The following is a 24,260-nucleotide window of genomic DNA, read 5'->3' as shown; positions in this document are numbered from 1 at the left end:
AGTGGCTCATGCCTGTAATCCCAGCACTTTGGGAGGCCGAGGCAGGCAGATCACAAGGTCAGGAGATCGAGACCATCCTGGCTAACAGGGTGAAACCCCGTCTCTACTAAAAATACAAAAAAATTAGCCGGGCATGGTGGCGGGCGCCTGTAGTCCCAGCTACTTGGGAGGCTGAGGCAGGAGAATGGCATGAACCCAGGAGGTGGAGCTTGCAGTTAGCCAAGATCGCGCTACTGCACTCCAGCCTGGGCGACAAGTGCGAGACTCTGTCTCAAAAAAACAAAAACAAAAAACAAACAAACAAAAAACAAAAACAAACAAACAAAAAAACTCATTACTAAAAAGAGGATGTCAAAGCTGGGTTAGCAGCAGTAAAGAGGCAGCTGTAACAAAGCTTGCACATCTTCTGCTCAGGTACAAGGTCTCCTAATAAATAGTTCATCTTAATACCATAGATAATGGAAATGTCCTTGCCTCCTGGTGCATTTTCCAGTTGTTTCCAAGATGCTGTGTGCCCACCATCTCTTATCCACGCAACAGCTGGATGACCTTTTAAGAATATAAATTGGATCCCTTCATTCCTCTGTGTAGAACCGTCCTAGGGCTTTCCATTCCTTTCAGGATAAAATGCAAGTTCTAGGAGTCCTGCCATCCCTGGCCCTACCCACCCTTTCCCCCACACAGTCTCATCACTGTCCTCTGTGCTCAGGAAGCCCCAGTCACTCTGGTCTCCTTTTTACTAGATTTTTAAGACTTGCCTAAGTCATTTCCACCTCAGGGTCTTTGCACTCACTGTTTTTATTCATATGTCATCACTACTTTACCTTCAGAGACTTTGGCTGGCTTATAGGCAAGAATTAAACAGCAAAGCAACTCCAAAAGAGGTAGAATCTTTGATTTTGTGGGTTTGACATAGATTTACTTTCCCCTTCATTCTTACCCAGTTGAAGCCTAGAACAGTCTGACACCTTCATATTAGAAAGAGAGGACTGAAGACTGGAGACAGAATGGGACTCAAAGCCACTCACATTTTGGGAGGCAGAATTGTCCAAGGATGGACCCAGAGATTGTGACTTGGACTTGTGCAGAAGGAAATTTAATCTTAGCCACTTGGACCTGCTGTATTTAACAATAACATAGTTATAATAATGAAAATTCCCTCCTTTCCCTCCCTTTTTTTTCCTTTGCTTTTAACTTTGCTGAGTCCAAGGTTGTATATACAAGGCCACAGACAATCCTGAATTTCTCTTCCATTTGCATTATCCTGTTTTTCTTTGTAATAAAATATTCTTTTTCGAGGCCAAAAGAGGGTAATTTATAATTTATGAATTTCTCTCTTGACATTACAACTAGAACCTAATTTTAAAAATCAAATTGGTTTCATCTAATTAAATTTGTAAATTGCCTCATAAACACAGGCTTTGTTATAAATGTTTTTAAAAGCAAGGTCTCTTGCTTACTGTCTGGGGCTGGATTGGGTTGAGCCCAGAGTAACAGGTACTTCTCATTTCTCTACTCAAGAGAACATACTCTATCCATTGCCAAAAGTTTCTCAAGAGTAGTATTTTCCAGAACAGTGCTTCTGAAACCATAATGCCCATAGGAATCACCCAAGGATCTTGTTAAACTGGAGAGGCCTGAGTGCTACGTTTCTAACTAGCTCCCAGGTCATGCTAATGCCGCTGGTCTATGGACCACGCTAAGTTGCAGCAAGGGGCAAGACATCTGTACCTGCATTTAGGAGAACTGGGTTTGGCATCTGGGTAATATGACCTTAGTCTTTTCATTTTAACCCTCTGCACTCAATTTCCTCATTTTTATGTAATGGTAACAGTTTATATTTATAACGTTATTTCTAAATGCCAAACACTGTGCAAAACCTATATTTAATTGGATCTTCAGAGTAATCCTATAAGGCCATTTTATTATTACCTTGATTTTTCTGATAAAAGACTTAAGGTTCTGAGAGGCCACTTGATGTACTCAAGGTCACAGAGCAAGTAAATGTCAGAGCCGGGATTTGGATCTAGGCTATATGGGCTCAAATGTCACCATCCTTATTTTCTTAGGCCTCACTAGCTTTTGATACACAAGACTACACTCATGTTTATGCTCACAATACAATGGCCTAAATCTACAACCTCCTTAGCTGTCTTTACAGCATCCCTCAATAATTTTGGCATAGTCCCCAAAAGTAGCCTCAAATGCTTACAAACAAGTCAACCAGTTACAATACTCTGGTTCTGGTTCTCTGCAATTATAGTCCAAGTCACAGCCAAGAAGCTACTTGAAGATGTCTTTCATCATAGTTGTCTCCCATAGAATCCATGGGAATGCCAACATCCCTGGCATCTGGTCTCTGAAAATCCACAAGGCATCGGATTCACACAGAAGTGAGAAGGACATCCTGCTCTAATCTGTACCCGCCTTTGTGCGTGGGGCTTCAGAGAGTGCACTATATAGTAATGCCTCAATTGCAGGAGGTTCTACTCAAACACAGAGTCTAACTCACAGTTGTGTTTGGACCCTTGCTCTCCCTCTGTTTCTTCTTCTTATCATGGAATTTTAATCATGATATTTCTCATCCAGTCTAACGCATCATTCTACTAGAGGAAAAAGTGTATTACTCTCAAGGATCCACTCTAATGCATCATCCTACCAGAGGAAAAAGTATATTACTCTCAAGGAATAATATGTGCAGAGATATGACTCCACCTGCAACATGGCCCTACACTAGCGGTTTCCAAATGCAGGTATGTACAAGGACCAGGGCTTTTCCATGACAAAGTTGCCATCAATCCAATGCAAAATTAGAAAAATTAATGTGACTGTCATGAGTTAGTAAAAAATAATAAATTTATTCAATTTGAAGGATGGACTTTTATTCTGAAATTATATCCTTTCTATATTTTTGGAATTATGTCTTTTATAAAACGATGTAAATAAAAGATGTTGAAGTACCCTAGGTTAGTCCCCCAAACCTTTTTTAAATGCTACTGGCCTGTGAATTCCAAAAGTCTTGAACATCTGGCACAGAGCGTCTTTTACATAACAGTACCAAGTAACTTAACTTCCTAAATCATAGGTCCTTTCCTTCTGCTTTACAAAGAAAAGTTTGCAACAGATCTTTATTTCATTTAAATGTGTGTGTGTGTCTGTGTGTGTGTGTGTGTGTGTGTGTGTGTATGTGATTGTGGTTTCTGCTTTACAAAGAATAACATGTAGATTTGAAGTGACTGGATTTTGTTTTAGTTAAATTTTCAGGACCTCTCTTTCCCAAAGAGGTTTTGAAAATGTGCTAGGCAAGGTGTATCAGCATGAGTACCTGCCCTCCTCCCGGGGTACCCCCCAGGAAGAAAGCTTCTCCCAAGCATGTGGCCTGAGAAAACTCGTAAGTGGTGGGGATGGATGTCTGTTTCCTCCTTCCATCTGGTAATCCTGAGAGCTGCACCAAGCTCCCTGCAGTTTCTAAGAGGGAAATGTTAGCTCTCCTTAGGAATGCTAGTTTTAGTGAGATAAGGTGTTTTCTTAAGCACCTTGTACATGTTGGATAATCTTCTCCCTCAACGAGTTCTCAGGACCATCTATGACTCTCTAGAGAGGTTATGGGTCTGTTAGATTAATCTTGAGCACTTTCCCTTCATCAAAGACTCCTTTACTTTCCTTCCCAGAGCTCACCTTTCCTTATGGCAGCAATATTCTTCCCCCAAGCCCACTCCCTATATACGCATGTTTCTGTATGAGCATTCAGTGGCTTAAGCCTCTTCGTGGGCCTGTGGTACATGTTTTAGTCTGGGATGCTTCTGTCTTTCCCCCTCCTCAGACTCCCTAGGGAAACCCTGAAGAAGTGGTTACCACCTTTATTTTACAGATGAGAAAAATGAGGCTTAAACAGAGGAGGAATCTACCAAAGGTAACTCAGGAGAAGGTGGAGCTACTAGGACACTAGGCTACATCACTCCAGCTTCGGTATCCATGCCCTTCCCTCTGCATTCCTGTGTGTTTCCACTTGATCTAGCATTGTAATCTTATGTTGTGTAAGAATACAAGGGGTGGGAGGAGACTCAACCTTACTCATATCACAATACTTGAATCTTAGCTATATCAGCTTTGTTGGAGATTTTTTTGTTTTGTTTTGCAATAAACTTTCACACAGTTTGTCTTATTTTTGTAACTTTTCTGGAAGGCACATTGTGTTGGCTTGATGGGTACATTCCTGCCTGAGTAGGTTCTGGTTCATCTCTGATATGGTAAGGCCCAGCTAATGCTTGCAATGGGGGTTTTGGATGCTATCACCTGGGTGACAAAATATGCCTCGGGCACAGGGCAATTTAAATCTCAAGAATCCTGTGTCCCTGCTGCAGAGAATAACATTGGGATTCTTTTCAAAACGAAGGGACTGATATTCGTAGAGTGAGCATCATGTGGGTATTGCAGTTTCCCAGACGAACTTTCACTACTGTTTGCCAGGCCTGGGCCTTCTCCTCTACATAAGAACACTCTGACTCCCTGGGTTTTGGCTCCTTTGTGGATGAGGTCATTTGTCACCATAGTCACTTCAATGCATGATATGCACAAATTTCTTTGCTCTTGGGGCTATCAAGACAGCTCCACTGTGTGCGTTTATGTTTGCACCCCATTGTACTGTCAGAAACCTTTCGGTAAGTCACATCTTACTCACCTTTATACCTTCAGCAGAATGGGTATTCACCAATGTCAGGCTGAAGTGAATTGAATAAAGCCAAGCCAATGGATGCAGCACAAGGGACTTCCTTACCTCATAGAGCGTGATGACCCCATTGGTCTCATTGGGAGGTTTCCACTGGATGTAGATCTTCTCCTCAAAGGGTCCCCCTTGGATGGATTCTAGAGGAACAGCTCCTGGAACTACAGAATGGAAAAGTTATGAACTTGATGTCACCTTCCACATTGTTTCTCCAGCCCCACTGACCTAGAACAGGGGTTGACAAAGTTGCTGTAAAGAACCAGATAGTAAATATTTTAGGTCTGATGGGCCATACATTCTCATTACAACTACTCAACTCTGTCATTTTAGCACAAAAGTGACTACAGATAATCCATAAATGAATGAGTACGATGGTGTTCCAATAAAACTTTATTTATAAAAACAGGCAATGGGCTGCATTTGACCCATAGGCCATAGTTTGCTGACCCATTTTCAGAAGGCTGATCAGGCTTTTCATCTGCAGACTGACCAAGTCGGTTTATGAACCGAACCCGATAAGGGTAGAAAGGACATGAGCAGTTTCCAGTTCTGCCAGAGGTGGGAATCTGAAATGAGGTCTTTGCTTCAGGAGTGTCTAACCTTTTGGCTTCCCTGGGCCACACTGGAAGAAGAATTATTGTGGGCCACACATAAAATACACTAACACTAATGATAGTTCATGAGCTAAAAAAAAAATTACAACACGAACTATGTGGCTTGAAACCCCAATCCAATTAGAAGAAGCTTGCCTTGCTCCTAGAAGGCAGCTAGCTTGACTTGCTATTGAGTCCCAGTGCCTGGCATGAAATAGATCCATAATAACTATTTGCTGGTTGGATGAATAGGTGAATGAATGACCTATGCCAGCATTTTGCCCTAATGAGTGCAACCTTTCCTGGGGCTCCTTCTGTAAGCCGGTCAGTCTTCCTGCCAGCATCCTCCTGCTGGATTTCACTGTTCTTACAACAGTCTGGAAGATGGTGAGCCAGAAAACAAATTATTCCCCAAACTTTCTGCTGTAACCCCTTAGAAATAATGAATTTCAGTAAATTGTTACCAGATCTATTTATATTTTGGCATTATAAAAGCACTTACTCTTGGACTAGAATTTTACCTACATTATTTCACTTAAGCCACAAAACAGCTCTGCCCAGTAAGTATTATCTCCTTTGCGTCAATAAGAGAACTGAGGCTGAGAAAATGGAATAACTTGCTGAAGGTCATATGGCTCTTAAGTTGTAAAGAGGGAACTAAACACCTGTCTGTGAGTGTTAAAGCATATACTCTTAATCATCACGCTACGCCTCTCTACATATAGCCTTGGCCATATGTTGCAATCAGTTCCCCTTTGTTAAATTAAAATATGTTTAGTTTTGCTCATTATGGACATGATATACAGAATTTGTTGAATATTAAGAATATATAAAAAGGTTAAAAAAGGAAAAGAACAAAATTACTCATAATTCACATGTTCAAAGATTATTTTCCAATCTTTTTATGCATATAAAATTTTGTTAAAAAAATAAGATATGCCTATGCATATATATATATTTTTATTTTTTTTAAATGTTAACTCCTACTGTGCATATTTCACTGTGACCTTATTTTATCACCAAAGAAATTGCAGACTTCTCTGGGGCCATACATTTCTCTGGGGCCATGCATTTTAATGGCTGCTTAGAGGGGGCATTGCCCCTTTATAGTCACTAATCCTTTATTATTGGGCATTAAAGTTGGTTTGAATTCTTAATGATTTTGAGCAATGCTGGAATGAGCATGCTTATAGGTAAGTATGCCTGCAACTCTGCAGATAGTCCTTAAGATTAATGCTTTGGAAATTAATTTACTGGGCCAAAGTAAATGAACTATTTTATTTTTAAGGCTTTTGACATATATTACCAGATTGCCTTTCAGAAAGTTTGTACCATTCTGGACTCCCCAACAGAAGACTATGTCTGTTCTTGCCAACACTGACTATTTAAAAAATTAAGTGCATGTGTATGTGTATCTTTTTTAGAATACTGGAGAGTACAGATTTTGTTTTCGGTTTAATTAGCCATTCACATTGCTTCTTTTATGAACAAATTATCTATACCTTGTGCTCATTTTCCTGTATGGCTCTTCATTTTTGCTCATCTTTGTCTTATGAGCTTGTAATTGTAATTTCATTTTAAGGACATAAGCTTTCTTGCATAGGTTGCAAATATATTTTTGCCAGTTTTTTGTTGGCTTTTTAAGTCATTTAGGTATGCAGAAGCTTTTAGTTAGTTAGGTATCTTATTGTTTTCCCTTATCCACCCTTCCTTTCCAGAAATATTTATTATGTATTTAATATGATCAAGGGACAGCGATGGACACTAGAGATGTACCAATAACAAAGAGAGATATAGTCAAATCCGTGGTAAAGCTTGTATTCTAGAAAGAGAGACAGACATTAAATGATTATACTCAAAATTAATTCATTACATTTTTTTAATCAGGACTCTGACATAAAGGGATATGGTACTAGGAGAATTATTAAAAGCAGAGAAAAACCTAGAATGGCAAGTTAGGATATTAAATGGCACATAAGTTAGAGTTGCTGGATAAGTAGAAGTTACCAGGGCAAAATGGGGAGGAGGTGCTGTAGTGTGGTGGACAGCTTTGTGAGGTTAAGGGTGGAAGGAGAAAAATCAGTTAGGAGGTTGTCATTGTCATCCTGGGGAGAAAGAATTGTAACATGGACTGGAATGATGGTAGTGTAGAAGAGAAATAGATTGTATAGGAGATGTGGACTCAGAGGATGGCAGTGTGGAAGATCAATGACTTGGTGGTGACAGATAAGGGTGAAGGAGGGAAGGGATGTGTCATGGAGAACTGCAACCCTTTTGTTTTACACAACTGGGGGATCAGAATGTTGTTTATAGAGAGGGAGCCTTAAAGGATGACCAATTTTGGAGAGGAAGCTGGTGAGCTCAGTTTTTGTCATACTTTATTTCAGGTATACATAGAACATCCAAGTGGTAATGCTGAGTAGCAGTTGAATATGGGAAGACTGCGGCCAATGTTTGGAAATGGAAACCGTGGGCAGGGAATAGATAGCAAGAGTATAGAGCAGAGAAAAAAAAAATAGGTCTAAGACTAAGTGAAGAACTCCAGAATTAACAATTAGGAGGAAAATGAATGGAGAAACTGGGAGTCAGTGTTCAGAGAGGCAACCAGAAAACCAGGAAGGTGAGCTGTCATTGTAGCATCCAAGAAAGGAAAGAGGCTCAAGAAGGTACTGGTCAGCAGTCACAAATATGGCTGAGTAGTCAAGTAAGATGTGGCTTTAAACTTGCCCATTGAACCTACTGTCCTCAAGGTGACTCGTGAGCCAAGCAAGAGTAATTTAAGGGAGAATGTTGGCATCACAAGCCATACTGAAGAGGGTTGAGAAGAGAGGGGAAGGTGAGGTGAGGCAAGTAAACAATGCTGGCTGTGAAAAGGAGGGGAATTCAAACCATAACAGGAATGAGATATGGAGCCAAAATAATGACTCTCTTAAAGACAAGAGAGGTTATGATTAGAGCAACCAAGAAAAAAATTCAAAATAGAGGCTGGGCATGGTGGCACACGCCTATAATCCCAGCACTTTGAGAGGCCAAGGCGGGCAGATCACGAGGTCAAGAGATTGAGACCGTCATGGCCAACATGGTAAAACCCTGTCTCTACTAAAAATACAAAAATTAGCTGGGTATGGTGGCAAGCACCTGTAGTCCCAGCTACTCGAGAGGTTGAGGCAGGAGAATTGCTTGAACCCAGGAGGTGGAAGTTGCAGTGAGCCGAGCCCATGCCACTGTACTCCAGCCTAGTGACAGACTGAGACTCCATCTCAAAAAAAAAAAAATTCAAAATAGAGGTAAGAAGGAGAAAAGTGAGAAAGAAAGAGGAGATAACTGACAATGGTAGGGTCCTGAAAGCAAGAGCAAGAGCAAGGGTGGGTTGAAAGGAGGGTTCTCTCCTTTTGCAAGAGAAGAGGAGAGGATGGAAATGTGCTAATGCTTTTTATGGAGGAATTGAAGTGTCCTAATGGCTCTGTTTTCTTGAGAAGTGGGGTGAAGCCATCTACCAAAAGTGTAGTGGGGGACGAATTGCATCAAGAATTTGGAAAGACAGGAAAAGCTGTAATCATGGAGAGTAGAAAGTAAGCAGAGTAGAGGATGAAAATTCTATTCATTCACCTGAGGGTCTGTCTGATGGAAATTGAGGAGGGTGTGTCTGATGGACAATAAGAAGGGTCTATCTGATGAAGATTGTGAGCATGAAACTCAAGCTAATAGATCTTGGTCTTTCCAATCTGGAGAAAATTCTCTTTTTCACACCGGATCAGATGAATGGAAAGTACAGATGAATAGTTGTTTTATAATTTATTTATTTTCTGTTTTATTCCCATCTTTTTCTTTTTACACCTTACACTTTAATATTTCTGAAATTACTGTGTATACCATACATGGTAGAAATCTAAATATAATTCCTTACAATTTTCTCAATTATAAAGGACAATTAATTGACCAGTCAAAACTTGCCCCAGTGATTTAAAATCCCATCTTACCACCGTATTAAATTATTTTATATTGTAGCGTATGTTGTTTGGCTTTCTGTTCTATTTCACTGAGTTGTAGCTTTTACTGTGACAGTATTTCTCTATTGCATTAAGATGACATGTTTTGATACTTGGTAAAGCAAGTCTTTTTCCTTTATTATTCTTCTTTTGCAAAGTTTTTTGAGGTATCACTACCCATGTATTCTTCCAGAAGAATTTAGGAGTAGTTGTATAAAATTTCAAACATATTTCATCAAAATTTTTACTGCAGTTGCATTTTTTTTTCTCATTTTGGGAATCAGAGAGTATCACTTTTAACATGAGTCCTTCTATCCAGTAAACCATATAAATCTTCATGTATTAATGCTTCTTTTTATGCCCCTCAGTTAAAAATGTTTTTCTTTTATTTCTTACCAATTGCATTTCTAGGACTTTATTATTGTTCATATTGTTTTTGTATATTAAAAAGTTTCTTTTATAGTGTTTTGCATTATATTAAAAACTATGCATAATAATGTATGAATAGTTTAAAGAATAATTATTAAATACACATGTGCCCACTATCTGCTCTAAGAAATAAGACATTACTATACTATTTAGGCACTCTTTATGCCCATCACTATTGTCTCCTTTTTCCTTCCCCATCATTAAATAAATAAATAAATAAATAAATAAAACAGGTACTATCCTGATTTTTCTTTTTTCTTTTCTTTTTTTTTTTTTTTTTAAGACGGAGTTTCACTCTTGTCACCCAGACTGGAGTGCAACAGCGTGATCTCGGCTCAATGCAACCTCCGCCTCCTGGGTTCAAGTGATTCTCCTGTCTCAGCCTCCCAAGTAGCTGGGATTACGGGAACCCACGACCATGCCTGGCTAATTTTTGTATTTTTAGAAGAGATGGGGTTTCACTATGTTGGCCAGGCTGGTCTTGAACTCTTGAGCTCAGGTGATACACCTGTGTTGGCCTCCTAAAGTGCTGGGATTATAGGTGTGAGCCACTGTGCTCGGCCTGAATTTTCTATTAATCATTCTCTTTATTTTTATTTGGAGTTCTAAATCTATACATATATCCCAAGACAATGTATCATTTAGTTTTTCTTGTTTTCTTTTAAATCTATGTGGATTGACTGTTTTCTATTATATGATTTGCATTTGTCACTCATTTTGAGATTCATCTATTTTGATGCACATAGTTGTATCTAATTCATCTCCATTTCATAAATATATTCTTATTTATTCCACCATTCTACAATATATGAACATTAGAGTTGTATCCAGGTGGGGCTTTCTTACAGTATAATTTATTAGAATACTTTTGTATATTTTGTTGAACATATATACAAGATTTTACTAAGGTACACTTAGGAATAGAGGGTCTATTCCTATGACTGAAGGGCGTATCTATCTTTGTTTTCACAGGGTAATGCCAAATTGTTTTCCAAAGTGGTGGTAGTACTGCCCCAAGCAATGTTCTGAAAGTTCCTATTCCTCTGCGTCTTTATAAACATTTGGTATTACCAGGTTTTAAAATTCTAGACCATCTAATAAGTGTAAAACAATACTTCATTAAGGTTTTATATGCTTTTACCTATTTACTAGCATCTTTTAATGTTTGTTGGATATTATTGTCCTTTTCCTGTTGATCTGTAAAGACTCATTGTATATGTTTGATACTAATACTTTTATTGGCTATACGTGTTACTGAAAAACTTCTTTTAATTTGTGCCTTGTGTTTCTCTTTATGTTACCTTTGAATATGGATCAGTTCTTAATTTTAATATACTCAAATTGGTCAGATTTTAGTTTTTGTATGGGAGAAAGAGAGAGACAAATTTAGTAGCAGACACTGTTGATGGCCTGCCTATATCCCACTGAATAATGCTTACTGCAAAATACAAATTTACCTAAATGCTGTGGGAGCCAACTTGTTCTCCACATAGAAAAAGCAAGAAGTGCCGGAGAGTTAATGCCCTGAAGACATTCTTCAAGCATTGAAAGACAGAAAGTTGATGGATGAACATCCCAGTTTCCTTATTACTTGGTTGGGTAACTCTGAGACATGTTTTACTAGCACTTCTCAAACTATTTCAAACACTGAAACCATTGTGATGATGATAATGATAATTCCAAATCCATTGTGGGCTCATGATATCACAAAATACAATAAAAATAAATTACTAGGGAAGTAAAATTTTGAAGTAAAAGTGAAATTGAAAAAGCAAAAAAGAAAAATAGTAAGCTCCTTCTTTTTAAATACTTTCTCTTTCTGTACTTGTCTTGTTAAGGATTACAGAGTCAGTGAGTCAGTGCTGGTCCTTGTACCACACTTGGAATAGCACTGTTCTAGAACTCAGTTATTCACATGGTAATTTTTTGTTAATATATTTTGTATTGACTTTCTTCCCTTTCCTGTTTCACGTTCCCTCTTTCTTATAAGTGTGTCCTGAGACCATCTCCTAAATAAACTACTTCCATTTGTATCCTTATCTCAGGGTCTGCTTCTGAATAAACCTGCACAAAAGAGTTTTACTTAAGAAACACTTTCTCTATCCTGAAGTCATAAGAATATTTTTCTAAGTTTTCATTGACATTTAAGAGTTACTCCTTTAATAAAATGTCCTCAATTCATTTACAACTGTGTTACTATGTATAACATGAGGTAGGAATCCAATTTTAATTCTTTCTCCTCATCCTAGGGAGATTGAAAAAAATATTTTTAATTCCTCAGTCGATCTGCCTGATAATTTTAACTTCTGTCACATTTCCATATATGTATGGGTCTACTTCTATGTTCTATTATATTCAATTATTTCTATTAGACTTTCCCTGTGTCAATATCACATCTTAATTAACAATGAGGTGTAAGTCTTGCTATCTGGTAAAGTCTACTACTTTGTACTTCATGTTCATGACTGTTTTAGGTACTCTTACCTTTTCTCCTTACATAAACATTTTAGGATTAACTTGTAACTTTTCAAAAAATGTTTGATTTTTGAATTTTAGTTGCATGTATTATAGATCAATTGGGAGATAATATCACGTCTTTATAATAATAGGTTTTCTCATCCATGAACATGGTGTATCTTTTATTTAGGCCTTCCTTAACGTCTTTCAGTGCTTTATACATTTGTATGTGCATCTTGAAAACTTATGTTAAATGTATTACTAAATACTTTATATTTTTATTGCTATTGTAAATAATGTCTTTAAGAAAATACCACATTCTTGTTAGGTTAATAGAAATGGAATCGACTTTTTAATGTTGATGTCTTGGCAAACATGCTATATTCTTATATTAATTCTAATAATTTGTTTGCAGATTTCTTTGGGTTATCTATGTAGAGATAATTGTAGCATCTGTAGCTAATAATAGTTTTGCTCTTTTCCAATCTTTTATTTTCTAATCTTCAATGATAGCCACCAATACAGTCTTTAATAGAAATGATGATATGTCTATCTCCAATTTCAAAGATAATGATGATATTGTTTCACCTTTGAGTATGATGTTTGTAGGTGTTTTAGTTATCTTTTTCAGGTTGAGGGGGTCATTTTTATTCCAGGCATACAAGAATATTTTGTTTTTTAAATCATGTTGAGAATTAACTGATGCTTTTTCTGTATCTATTGTAGTGATGATATGTATTTCCCCTCTCTTAGTATGTTACTGTAGCAAATTACACAAACAGATTTACTAAAGTTAGACTAACACTAATTTCTTAAACTGTATTTTGCATATTTACACAGTTTTGGATCATTTGCTAATATTTTATTTAGGTATTTGCATATATTTTTTCTCATAAGCTTTTCTGCTTTTAATATCAAGGTTATAGTCTAGTCATAAATTGAAGGGGGAAGTGCTTCTTCTTTTTCCTTTCTCATACAGCGTATAAGATTGGGATTACAAACTCCTTGAATGTTTGACTGATTGCACTTGTGAAGTCACCTGGGACTGATGTGTACTTTGTTGCAAAAGTTTCATTACTGATTCTATTTCTTTATTTGTTGTAAAACTATACAGAATTGTTTTTCCTTAAGTCAAGTTTTTTAATTAATATTTTGCCATATCACCTACATTTTACATTTATTGGTATAAGATTATATACACTATCATCATTTATCTTGGTTACTGTGAAATAAACACAAATGCATAAAACAAACATCTCATTAATTTTTCAGTAGTGAACTTCATACCGTGACCTTGCTTTTCCTTATACTTTTCACTCCTTAAGCACATATCCCTAAACACAATAGAGTTTATCATCAAATAAATAAGAATAGTAAATAGTGCTAAACTCTTTTATAAAGGCCAGTCTGGGAGAACTAATACCTTCACAATGTTAACTTCCATTCCATGAATGTGTTCTATCCCAGGATTTATTTAGATAGTCTTACTGAGCATGTGTATTAGTTTTTTTGTTTTGTTTTTAAAAATCTTGTTTCTTGCTTCAATTGTTAGGGGGTATTTGCTTTGCACTATCAGATTTGTTCTTTACAATAATGAAAGCATTTTTAAAAATCTGTCCAGTAACCTTTCCGCATGCAGCCTTATAAGAAGTGGTGTGTGATGGTCTGGTTTAATGGGTCATTCTGCTAGTTACTATGTAAGTCCTTATTTTAAGTATTTCCAGCTCACAGGGAAAGGAAAGAATTTAGATATATTCATACATTACTTGGCTGGATAAGGGTTCTGTCTGACCTGTGGGGCAGTGGCATGAGGGGCAGTTAAGGAAGGGAAATAATTAGGCAGCAGGAAGATTCTCCATGGCAAGAGGGCTTTTCAGGTGTTTTGAGGGGCAGCCTGAAGTTAGTTACCACAGACACTGCCCCTTCCTGCAATTGTTTCTTTACAATGAGATCCTTCCACTGAAGCCCTCTTTTCTTATTTGCCATATGCCCTGAATGTAGGCTTGGAGGGGGAGCTCTCATTCTCTGCATCATGGACTAGCAAATAAAGATGACCAGGGCACTGACCTCTCTCCTTTCCCCACTTCCATCCACCAGCTCCAACGCCCACTCCTGTTTTTAGCACTGGTTGGCCAAAGTTGGAGGTACTTATGCATGTAGACTTGGAAGTCTTTTCCTCCAATTCCCTAAGGGGTTTTCTTTCCAGGCAGTCTCAGCTTAGTCATCTCTTTCCCATTTGGGACTCCCTCCCCCATGACATCTTGCGTTAATTCTGTCAGGAGCAGCCATGGCATCTTCTTACGGTTCTCAGGGCAGGTACAGAGGTGTTTTTCTCTATATTTCTTTAGGACAGTAGTTTAAGAAGAGTGATCAAACTGGCATTTCTAATCAAAACTCTTATTGTCATCACTGAGACCTAAAAGGCAGTATTGTAGGGTTAAACAATGATCATGGGTTGAAGCCACACTGCCTGGGTTTGTGTCCTGTTCCCACCACTGTATTACCTTGGCCAAGCTGCTTAATGTCTCTGTGTCTCACTTTCCTTACTTTAAAATGAGGATAAAAATACTACCTACTACATAGGTTGTCCTGGGGATTTGATATGTTAATATACACAAAATGCTTAGCTAGGTGTCTGGCACAAAGTAAATACTATATATGTCTGTTCCTCCCCCTGGCCCCATTGCATTCTCTGAGAACAGCTCTAGGGTAGCCTAGAGATCACTAATTTGATTTTTTTGTAGAGACAATTCAGATTGTTGCTATTTCCTGTGACGTCCTTACCTCAATCTGATCTATCCGAATGATGTTATATTGCTAATCATAGAAGCTATATCTTCTCATAGCTTACTGAGCTTTCTACGATCTTCTTGATTCCTATGGTAAATAACCTCAAATCTAATTTTTCTCTGAGGACTCAGATTTCATTCATTCAATAATGTATTTATTGTGTCCTTATTTGTCTACCTGGCACTGTTCTTCTAAGTGCTTGGGAAGCAGCAGTAAGCAAAACATAAGGAAAAAATCTTGTCTCTATGGAATGCATTCTAGTGGGAGAAGACAGATAATAAAACATATAGTGAAATATACAGTATGTCAGATGATAATTGCTAAGGAGACACCCAAAGCTGGAAAGAGGGACAAAGAGTGTGCTGTAGGAGGCTTCCAGTTTTTAATAGAATGGTCTGAGAAGAGCTCACTGAGAGGTGACATTGGAATAAAGACTTGAAGAAGCTGAAGGAACCGTCCTGCTTATTTGGCAGAACTTTACTGTAGCCAAAAAGGATGGCAAGTGCAAAGGTCCTGAGGCAGGGATGTCCCTGATATATTTGAAGAGAGTGATGACTGAATTTGCATAGGGAGGCACAAGTAGCAAGAGATGACAGAGAGGCAAACAAAAGTGTGAATTCTGGTCACCTGGAGCATGTCAGCTACCATAAGGCTTTGGGTTTTTAATCTGAGTGACATGAGAAACCATCAGAGGGCTGGGAGCAGAGGGAGTGATATGATTTGCTTCGTGATTTAATAAGATCATTTTGGTGCTGTGTTGAGAAAAGTATGCAGGGGCCAGAGCTGAAGCTGCAAAGATGATTGAGGCTGCTGCAATAATCTGGGTTGGAGAGCACAGTGGTTTGGACCTAAGGGGTAGTAGTAGAGGCTGTGAGAAATGGTCAAAGTCTTGATATATATTGCAGGATGAACCAAGAGAATATGTTAGTGGTTCAGATGTGGGGAACAGAAAGGCTGCTACTTCGTACAAAGCCAGGGGGTCTTAATCAAAAGCAATAAAGGGTGAAGAGGTTCTCTTTTTCTTTTTTTGAGACAGGGTCTTCCTCTGTCACCCAGCCTGGAGTGCAGTGGTGCAATCATGGCTCACTGCAGCCTCGACCTCCTGGCCTCAAGCAGTCCTCCCACTTCAGCCTCCTGAGTAGCTGAGATCATAGGTACACAATACCACACCCAGCTAGTGTGTGTGTGTGTATGTGTGTGTGTAAAGATGGGAGTTCACCATGTTGCCCATGTTGGTCTCGAACTCCTGGGCTCAGGCAATCCACCTGCCTTGGCCTCCCAAAGTGCTGGGACTACAGAGGTGAGCCACCATGCCCAGCCAGAAGGGATTTTCTTTGGAGACATAAAAGCCAGGGCCTCAGTTCTGACAAAAGTGAGAAGTCAAGGTTTTTGGCTGGAGCCACTAATAAAACAGAGTTGCCACTTACTGAGATGGAGAAGATAGTGGGAAGAACAAGTTGAAGGATGATCACAGGCTCAGTTTTGAATGTGTTTAATTCCATGGGCTGATTAGCAATCTAGGTAGAGCCGTTGAGGAGACAGCTGGATAAATGACTCTGGAGGGCTCGGGAGAGGCCTGGCCTGGAGGTATCAATTGGGAAAATTATTAACATATGGATGGATTTTAAAGCTAGGAGACTGGAAGAAATAATTAGAGAAATGAATGTGGATCCAGGGTCAGCAAACTATGGCTCTCGGGTTGAATCCAACCAGCTGCCTGTTTTTGTAAATAAAATTATATTGGAACAACTGCCTCACCCATTTGTTTACCCATTGCCCCTGGCTGTTTTCCTGCTACAGTGGTGGCATCGAGTAGCTGCTACAGACCCTCTCATGGATAAAGCCTATACTTTAAGACCTGGCCAACCTTTGGTATGGATACGAACGGGAAAGAGTCCCAAGAACTGGGCCAATAAGGTTGGGATGTGATATCGTTTGGCTGTGTCCCCACCCAAAATCTCATCTTGAATCGTAATTCCCATAATCCCTACATGTCAAGGGAGAGACCAGGTGGAGGTAATTAAATCATGGGGGAGGTTTCTCCCATGCTGTTTTCATGATAATGAGTGAGTTCTCAGGAGATCTGATGTTATTATAAGTGTTTGGTAGTTTCTCCTACGTTCATTCTCCTTTCTGCCGCCTTGTGAAGAAAGTGCCTTGCTTCCCCTTCACCTTCTGCCATGATTGTAAGTTTCCTGAGGCTTCCCAGCCACGCTGAACTGCGAGTCAATTAAAGCTCTTTCCTTTATAAATTACCCAGTTTTAATCAGTTCTTTATAGCAGTATAAAAACGGACTAATACACGCTGTTTAAAAGGAACCAGCAAACTGTAATCCCAACATTTTGAGAGGCTGAGGTGGGAGGACGGCTTGAGGCTGGGAGTCTGAGATCATCTTGGGCAACACAATGAGACCCTGTCTCTACAAAAAAAGTAAAAATAAAAATAAATAGGCCGGGGATGGTGGCTCACGCCTGTAATCCCAGCACTTTGGGAGGCCGAGGCTGGTGGATCACCTGAGGTTGGGAGTTCGATACCAGCTGACCAACACGGAGAAACCCTGTCTCTACTAAAAATACAAATTTAGCCAGGCGTGGTGGCACATGCCTGTAATCCCAGCTACTCAGGAGGCTGAGGCAGGAGAATGGCTTGAACCCAGGAGGCGGAGGTTGTGGTGAGCCAAGATCGTGCTATTGCACTCCAGCCTGGGCAACAAGAGTGAAACTCCATCTCAAAAATAAATAAGTAAAATAAAATAAATAAAACAAATAAATTAGCTGAGCATGCTTGCACACGCCTATATGTGATGGCACATGCCTATATGTGCCTATCCCACGTGTCCTAGCTACTGGAGAGGGTGAGATGGGAGCGCCATTTGAGCCCAGGAGTCAGAGGATACAGTAAGCTGATCATACCACTGCCCTCTAGCCTGGGAGACACAATGTAACCCTATCTTTAAAACAAAAACACAGAGGAGAAGCCACTCCATAATGAGGAAATCTAGAAGTGTGTGATGAATTGGAAGCAAAGTACAAAAAGTGTTTTAAGGAGGATTTAACAACCAGCTGTGTCAGATATTGCCAACTGGTTAAGTAAGAGGATCTGACTCTCTGAGTAATGACTATTGGATTTGATGACTTGAAAATCACAGATGATCTTGAAATAACTGTTCTGGTGAAATGGCAGGGATCTGAGTTACTTTGGTTGAATGGATTCAAGAACAAATAGAAAGGATGGATGCATAAAGAGGGAATGGAATAGTAGCTTGAGGAGAAGATAGAGCTGGGTGTTTCTGTTTTTTTTTTTTTTAATTTTTTTAAAGATGGGAGAAATACACCTTGTGTGGAGGGTGAGAAATATATCCAGTTACAAAGGGAAATTTTGATGTAGGGTGGAAAGGGGACAATTGCTGGAGCAATGACATTGAGTTAAAAAAAAAGTAAGTGAGATTTGCTGCATTAAGTAGCAAAACTGGCTTTTATTTAGAAAACAAATGGTTCATCCATAGAAACAAGGAGGTGAGGGGGAGGTCAAATATGTGGGCAACATGTGGGCAATGAGAGCTGGAGGGAATTTCTTTGCATGGTTTCAGTTCCTCAGTCTATTAGGTAACAAGGTCATCTGTGGAAGTGAGAACAGGTGGATGTGCTATTAGTCTGAAGATAGGAGAAATATTCTCTGGGAGACTAGAGGGATGAATGGGCCAGGGAAAGACAGTATTGCCAGGCAGCTTTAAAAGCCAGCTCCAGTGGTGCTTCTGGCTTCCAAGTGAGAGTGGTTAGCACAGTGGTGTGCAGCAGCTACAGAAGGAAAAACCTAGCACAGGCAGGAAATCAGATGGAGCTAGGGTTGTGAATAGCTGGAAATGAGAATGAGGCTGAGGTGTTGGGGGATTATGCAAGGATGTAACTGGAATGATCAGCCAAGGAATTTAAGCTGGATAGAGAAGGGAATGGGGGCAATGAACAAGGTAGCAAGTCCTAGTGGGGCTGAATTTTTGGAGCTACAATACTAGAGGGAATAGATTGAAAAGAGAAGAGGTGTGGTCAGAGTGAAATGTTTAAAAATGAGATTACAGAGGGGCTAGAGGTTATTTAAAAGTGGCCTTTTGCCCAGGGCAAATGGAAATTTTGCATAGATCTCTTGTTTTGTTTTTTCCTGAACAGCCTGAAATAAAAAGGTGTCTATGACGGCTGATGTTGGCCACACAACACTTAGCAAAGCTCTTGGCAGACAGTAAGTTAAGGGCTTTACACATAGACTTTCATGTAATACAGCCTCTGTAGAGAGGCATTTTACAGATGGGGCACTAAAGTGTACAGAATGCGAGTCCTTTAACCAAGGTTGCATAGTGAAGTAGTGGATGAAGCCTGGATATAGCTCAAACTCTTCTATTTCCAAAGCATTTCCCAGATCACCCCTTTCTTCTATCACCTGGTAGATGTGTGGGTCCAGAAGGCCAAAAGGCTGTCATAGCATCTTTAAGCAGCAAAATCAGGATGTCTCACCCCAAGTAAGAGGCTCTTTCCACCCACCACATTGCCATTCCATAGTCAAGATGTCCTTTACAATGAGATAGACTTACTTTCCTTTGATTAAACTAGGTCTCTCTCTCTCATTGTAAAAAGACTTCTTGGCAAAAAATTCCTTTTTTGTCTTATCTTCTAATTCTGTGTCCCTTTTCCATTCATTTTTCTTTGTAATTCTTTAATGAATCCACATTTTCCCTTTCCACAATTTCATTTCTTCTTCTATTTAACAGCATGGAACTTTCCATCCTTTTGACAGAGTTCTACAACAAAGGTTAATTACTTTATAATTTCATTCTCTTAAAAAAAACACACTAAAATTGCTAATTTAACTGTGCTTCTTGTCAGTGGGTTCATGTAAATTCACTGTAATTAAACCAGATGTTTTCTTGTGCCTTAAAGTCAGGTGGTAATTTAAGGAAAATTTTCATTTCAACATAAAGGAGGACAGAGTGTTATCAAGGGAAGTTTTCTCCTCTCCTCTCCCCTCCCCTCCCCTGCTCTCCCCTCCTCTCCTCTCTTTATCTCCATTTCCACATCTGAAAAGGGGTTAACAATGGTGAACTGTGGGGGTAGATATGAGAAATACCAAGGTAGGATATATAAAAGCACATAGCCATGTACAATTCAACAGGAGTTTCCCTTGATACTTTTCTTGTCTGTGTCATTTTTTTGTCTCTCCACTTCAGTTGCCATATTTGTTTATTCATTCCTTATACAGAGGCTTGGAACTAACTTAATAAGAGAGATTTAGCTAATTTTAGTCTCGTATTTCCTAGTTGTGTTGGAGAAAATATATTTGTTCCAGATAAATCTTTACATCTTAATTAACTATAGCCTTTTAGTTGAACTATACAGTGGTATGCTGCTACACGTTTCACAACCTGCTCTCCAGGGAAAAATAAAAACAAAGTTTGCCAACTTCCATGGTGTAAATATTTCCACCATGGTTTATTCGAAGCAACGAATGGGGTACTACTGAACTTGGAGGTGGGAAGAGATGCAAGCTAGTCTGAGTTAGCTTTGAATATAGCTAAAAGATGTCATTCATATCCCCCATCTTCACAAGCAATACCCATAAATGGGACACTATGGCATCACAAAAAGGGCATGGACTTTTATGTGGAATGGTCATTTATTCATCCATCTATTTATTCAACAGTGAGCCCATACTATGGATTACCAGAGTGAACAACACAAAACAAAGTTGCTATTCTCATTAAGCTTATATCCCTTATAGAGAGATAATAAAGTAATCAATATACAGCATGAGGTAGAGAAAAATAAAACAGGGAAGAGCGGTAGATGTTTTGGCCAGGTATAGAATTATATATTGGGTGGTCAGGGAATGCCCTTCAGGTAAGATTTTGAATTCTATTTACTCCTCTTCTGCACAACTGTATCAATAGCATCTACATCAAAGTATTTGGGAATTGACTGTAAGAATGGAGAGTATCAGCACAATGCCTAGTTCATAGTGGGCATTTGAAAAACATAATTGCATTTCTCTTTGCCCTTTATAATATCTCAAGACCATCTTGGTAAACATCTCAAATGTACTGAGCTCTAATAAAGTGATGCCTTCAGGACTAACTAAGGTGTGAATAGCTTTCACTCTTACACTAAATGACTCTGGACTGCTTTACTTATTGCCTTGTTGTTATTGCTTTTTCTGCTTTTTCTCTCACTTTTCCCTTTTCCCAGTTTTACATGCCACATCTTGTTACTACAGATGTACTCATCCTTAGCAACATGCAACCTCCTTCTCGCTTACTGTGACCTGAGAAACCTGATCATCGGCTCATTAGAAATGTACACTTAATAAAGGTACTCATTCCTGAGGCATGTCAGTCTTCCTTACAATTCAAGTACATGAGCTTTTTAAAAAGCATGATGTTAAGTGAAATAATATATGTTTTGTATGTGATTAACTGTATTAAATATCAATTATAGTATATATTATGTTATTAATTATAATCAATTACATTATATGTAATTACTATATGGGATTCTACATTTCCTTATTTGTAAAATAGAAAAAACAACACTCTTTGCTCCTTCACATTTAGAGTTCAGATTAAATGAATCTACATTGCTAGTGAAAATGCAAAATCACACAACTTCTATGGAAGAGTACCTCTCAACAGCTAACAAAACTGCATGTTCACTTACTCTGTGACTCTTGCAATCCCACTTTTAGGAATTTACCCTAAAGATACATTGCCACAAGTACCAAACAACATATGCACAACGCTATTTGCTACAGTATTATTTATGATAGTAAATAATGGAAACAACCTGGGTGTCCACTGGATATTGGTTGAATAAATTACAGTATTTACATCAACATAATGAAATACCATAGAGTCATAAAAAATAATGAGCAAATTCTGTAGTAACTGATAATAAGTGATTTCTAGGATATACTGAGTGAACAAAAACACAAGATGCAAAGTATATCAATTATGCTACCTTTTATATAAGAAGTAGGAGGAAGAAAAGTATTACATATATTTTTTTTTTTTTTTTTTTTTTTTTTTTTTTTTTTTTTGGAGACGGAGTCTCGCTCTGTCACCCAGGCACCCAGGCTGGATTGCAGTGGCGCGATCTCGGCTCACTGCAAGCTCCGCCTCCCGGAGTCAAGCCATTCTCCTGCCTCAGCCTCTCTGAGTAGCTTTTGCAAAAAGAACTCTAAGAAAGATCAACCATAAAGGAATGAAAATAGCTACCTTTCTTTCAAGTGTGAATTGGAATAGCGAAAAGAGACAGGAATGGTGGTAATATTTTTTAGAATATACTTTTAAATGTAGTTTTTTTATGGTCTTTTTATTTTTAATTTAATTTAAAGTTCTGAGATACATGAGCAGGAAGTGCAGGTTTGTTACATAGGTAAACGCGTGCCATGGTAGTTTGCTGGACCTATCAACCCATCACCTAGGTATTAAGCCCCATATGCATTAACTATTTACCCTGATGCTCTCCTTCCCCACACTCCCCCAACAGGCCCCGGGGTGTGTTGTTCCCCTCCCTGTGTCCATGTGTTCTCATTGTTCAGCTCCCACTTAAAGTGAGAACGTGCGGTGTTTGGTTTTCTGTTCCTGTGTTAGTTTGCTGAGGATAATGACTTCCAGCTCCATCCATGTTCCTGCAAAGGACATGATCTCATTCCTCTTTATGGCTGCATATACCACATTTTCTTTATCCAGTCTATCACTGATGGCCATTTGGGTTGACTCCATGTCTTTGCTATTGTGAACAGTGCTGCAATGAACATATACATGCATGTATCTTTATAATAGAATGATTTATATTCTGTTGGGTATATACCCAGTAATGGGATATAGTTTTTACTTTTCAAACATGCAACTGTTTTGCATATTAAAAACAAATTAAATTAAAAAGCATAGGTGGAAGGCAAACATTAAAATGGAAACAAATAAACATAACTGGGTATCAAATTGATAATATAACCATACAGAGAAAAGAACTGAACTTTTGAACATAGTATTCTCACTGCATACCCTCAGTGGTATACAGTAGCCTAAGGAGAGAAAAACTGAAATCTTTAACCTAACTTAGTATAATAGCTTTATTGTTTTTTAGAGGGATTGGTGTTGTAATTCTGAAACTATTTTATGTGTGTTTCAGGATGCAGCAAATGAAAACTATGTGGATGTTGAGCATCAGGGTTCTCACTGCAGGAGAAGGGAGATATATGTATAAAATGTGTTGAATTTGAATCGGTATGAGCTCATGACTTAAAACAAAAATTATACTCCCTAGCTCTACCTACTGAAAGAACCTAGAGGCAATAACGCGTCACCGAGCACACCTAAGATGTGTATCTTAGTGCCAAAATGCCACTCCCCACTGAAAGCAACCAGAAATCCCTAATAAGTGGTTGGCTTCAAGTCTGGGGCAGGGACGTTAAAAGGTAGTCTAGAATATTTTTGTTCTGCCAGAAGCAAGGAAGACTAATGAGAACATGTCAAAAGGACCTGGGAATCAGCTTGAAGAGATTGCCACTGGCCATATTTGAGGCAATTTGAGCATCACAGAGAATGGCAGTAAAGGATTTTAATACATTGGGTCAAAAATGATCTATGAATCAACAGGGAGACCAAAAACAGGGAGGAAGATGAAGAGAGAAAAAAGCTATTCTCTAAAGAAGAAGGCTAACTAGTAAGCGTAGGGAGAATTATAGATGTTTAAATCACCCTTTTGTAAGCATCAGTGTAATAACTGATTCAGGTGAAGACTCTCGGGGAGTGTTAAAACCATTGAGTGAAAGCTTTAGGGGAATACGATACTCATTCATCTCAAAGTTTCACTCCAAGGATACTTTACAAAAGAAAAATGGTGCTACATTTACAGTGGAGGGACCGGGCAGTTCTTGTCTTATCTAAGTGACCATATGTGACATCATCAGTACTGGGACTCCCTGACATTATGAACTTCTTGACAAAATACAATGAGAAATATACATCACCAATGTAATGGTTTTGCCAAAAATATAGTGAACCCTGGTTTTGTCACATAGAATCAGGTTAAATATTATTAGAAATGTAAACAAACTGTATATTACATGATTTTTAAATTAATGCAAAATTTATTAGAGGTTAAATAGCATTGTGGGCATGTAGCAGAAAGTTCTTATTTTTAGGTCTTTTATGCTAACGGGTTTAGAAATCAACTGTCATGATTTCTGCAATTTACTTTCAAATGGTTAAAATATTGTATGTATTCATA

The 24,260-nt window shown here is 38.5% G+C and overlaps 1 protein-coding gene across 4 annotated transcripts in view; it reads right to left on the bottom strand.

Annotated features, from left to right (window-relative positions):
* PTPRT (protein tyrosine phosphatase receptor type T) overlaps window positions 1–24,260 on the bottom strand; it is a 1,129,549-nt gene that overhangs the window by 371,591 nt on the left and 733,698 nt on the right. For all 4 annotated transcript variants that reach the window (XM_030825446.1, XM_030825445.1, XM_030825447.1 and 1 more), the window contains exon 9: window positions 4,778–4,887. In XM_030825446.1, coding sequence (XP_030681306.1) covers window positions 4,778–4,887 — 110 coding nt within the window. The remainder of the gene's footprint in view (window positions 1–4,777; window positions 4,888–24,260) is intronic.

This window comes from Nomascus leucogenys, chromosome 13, assembly GCF_006542625.1.
Source record: "Nomascus leucogenys isolate Asia chromosome 13, Asia_NLE_v1, whole genome shotgun sequence".
Classification (NCBI taxonomy): Eukaryota; Metazoa; Chordata; class Mammalia; order Primates; family Hylobatidae; genus Nomascus; species Nomascus leucogenys.
Note: the sequence above shows the minus strand (reverse complement) of the source record. Positions and strands in the feature narration are given on the sequence as shown.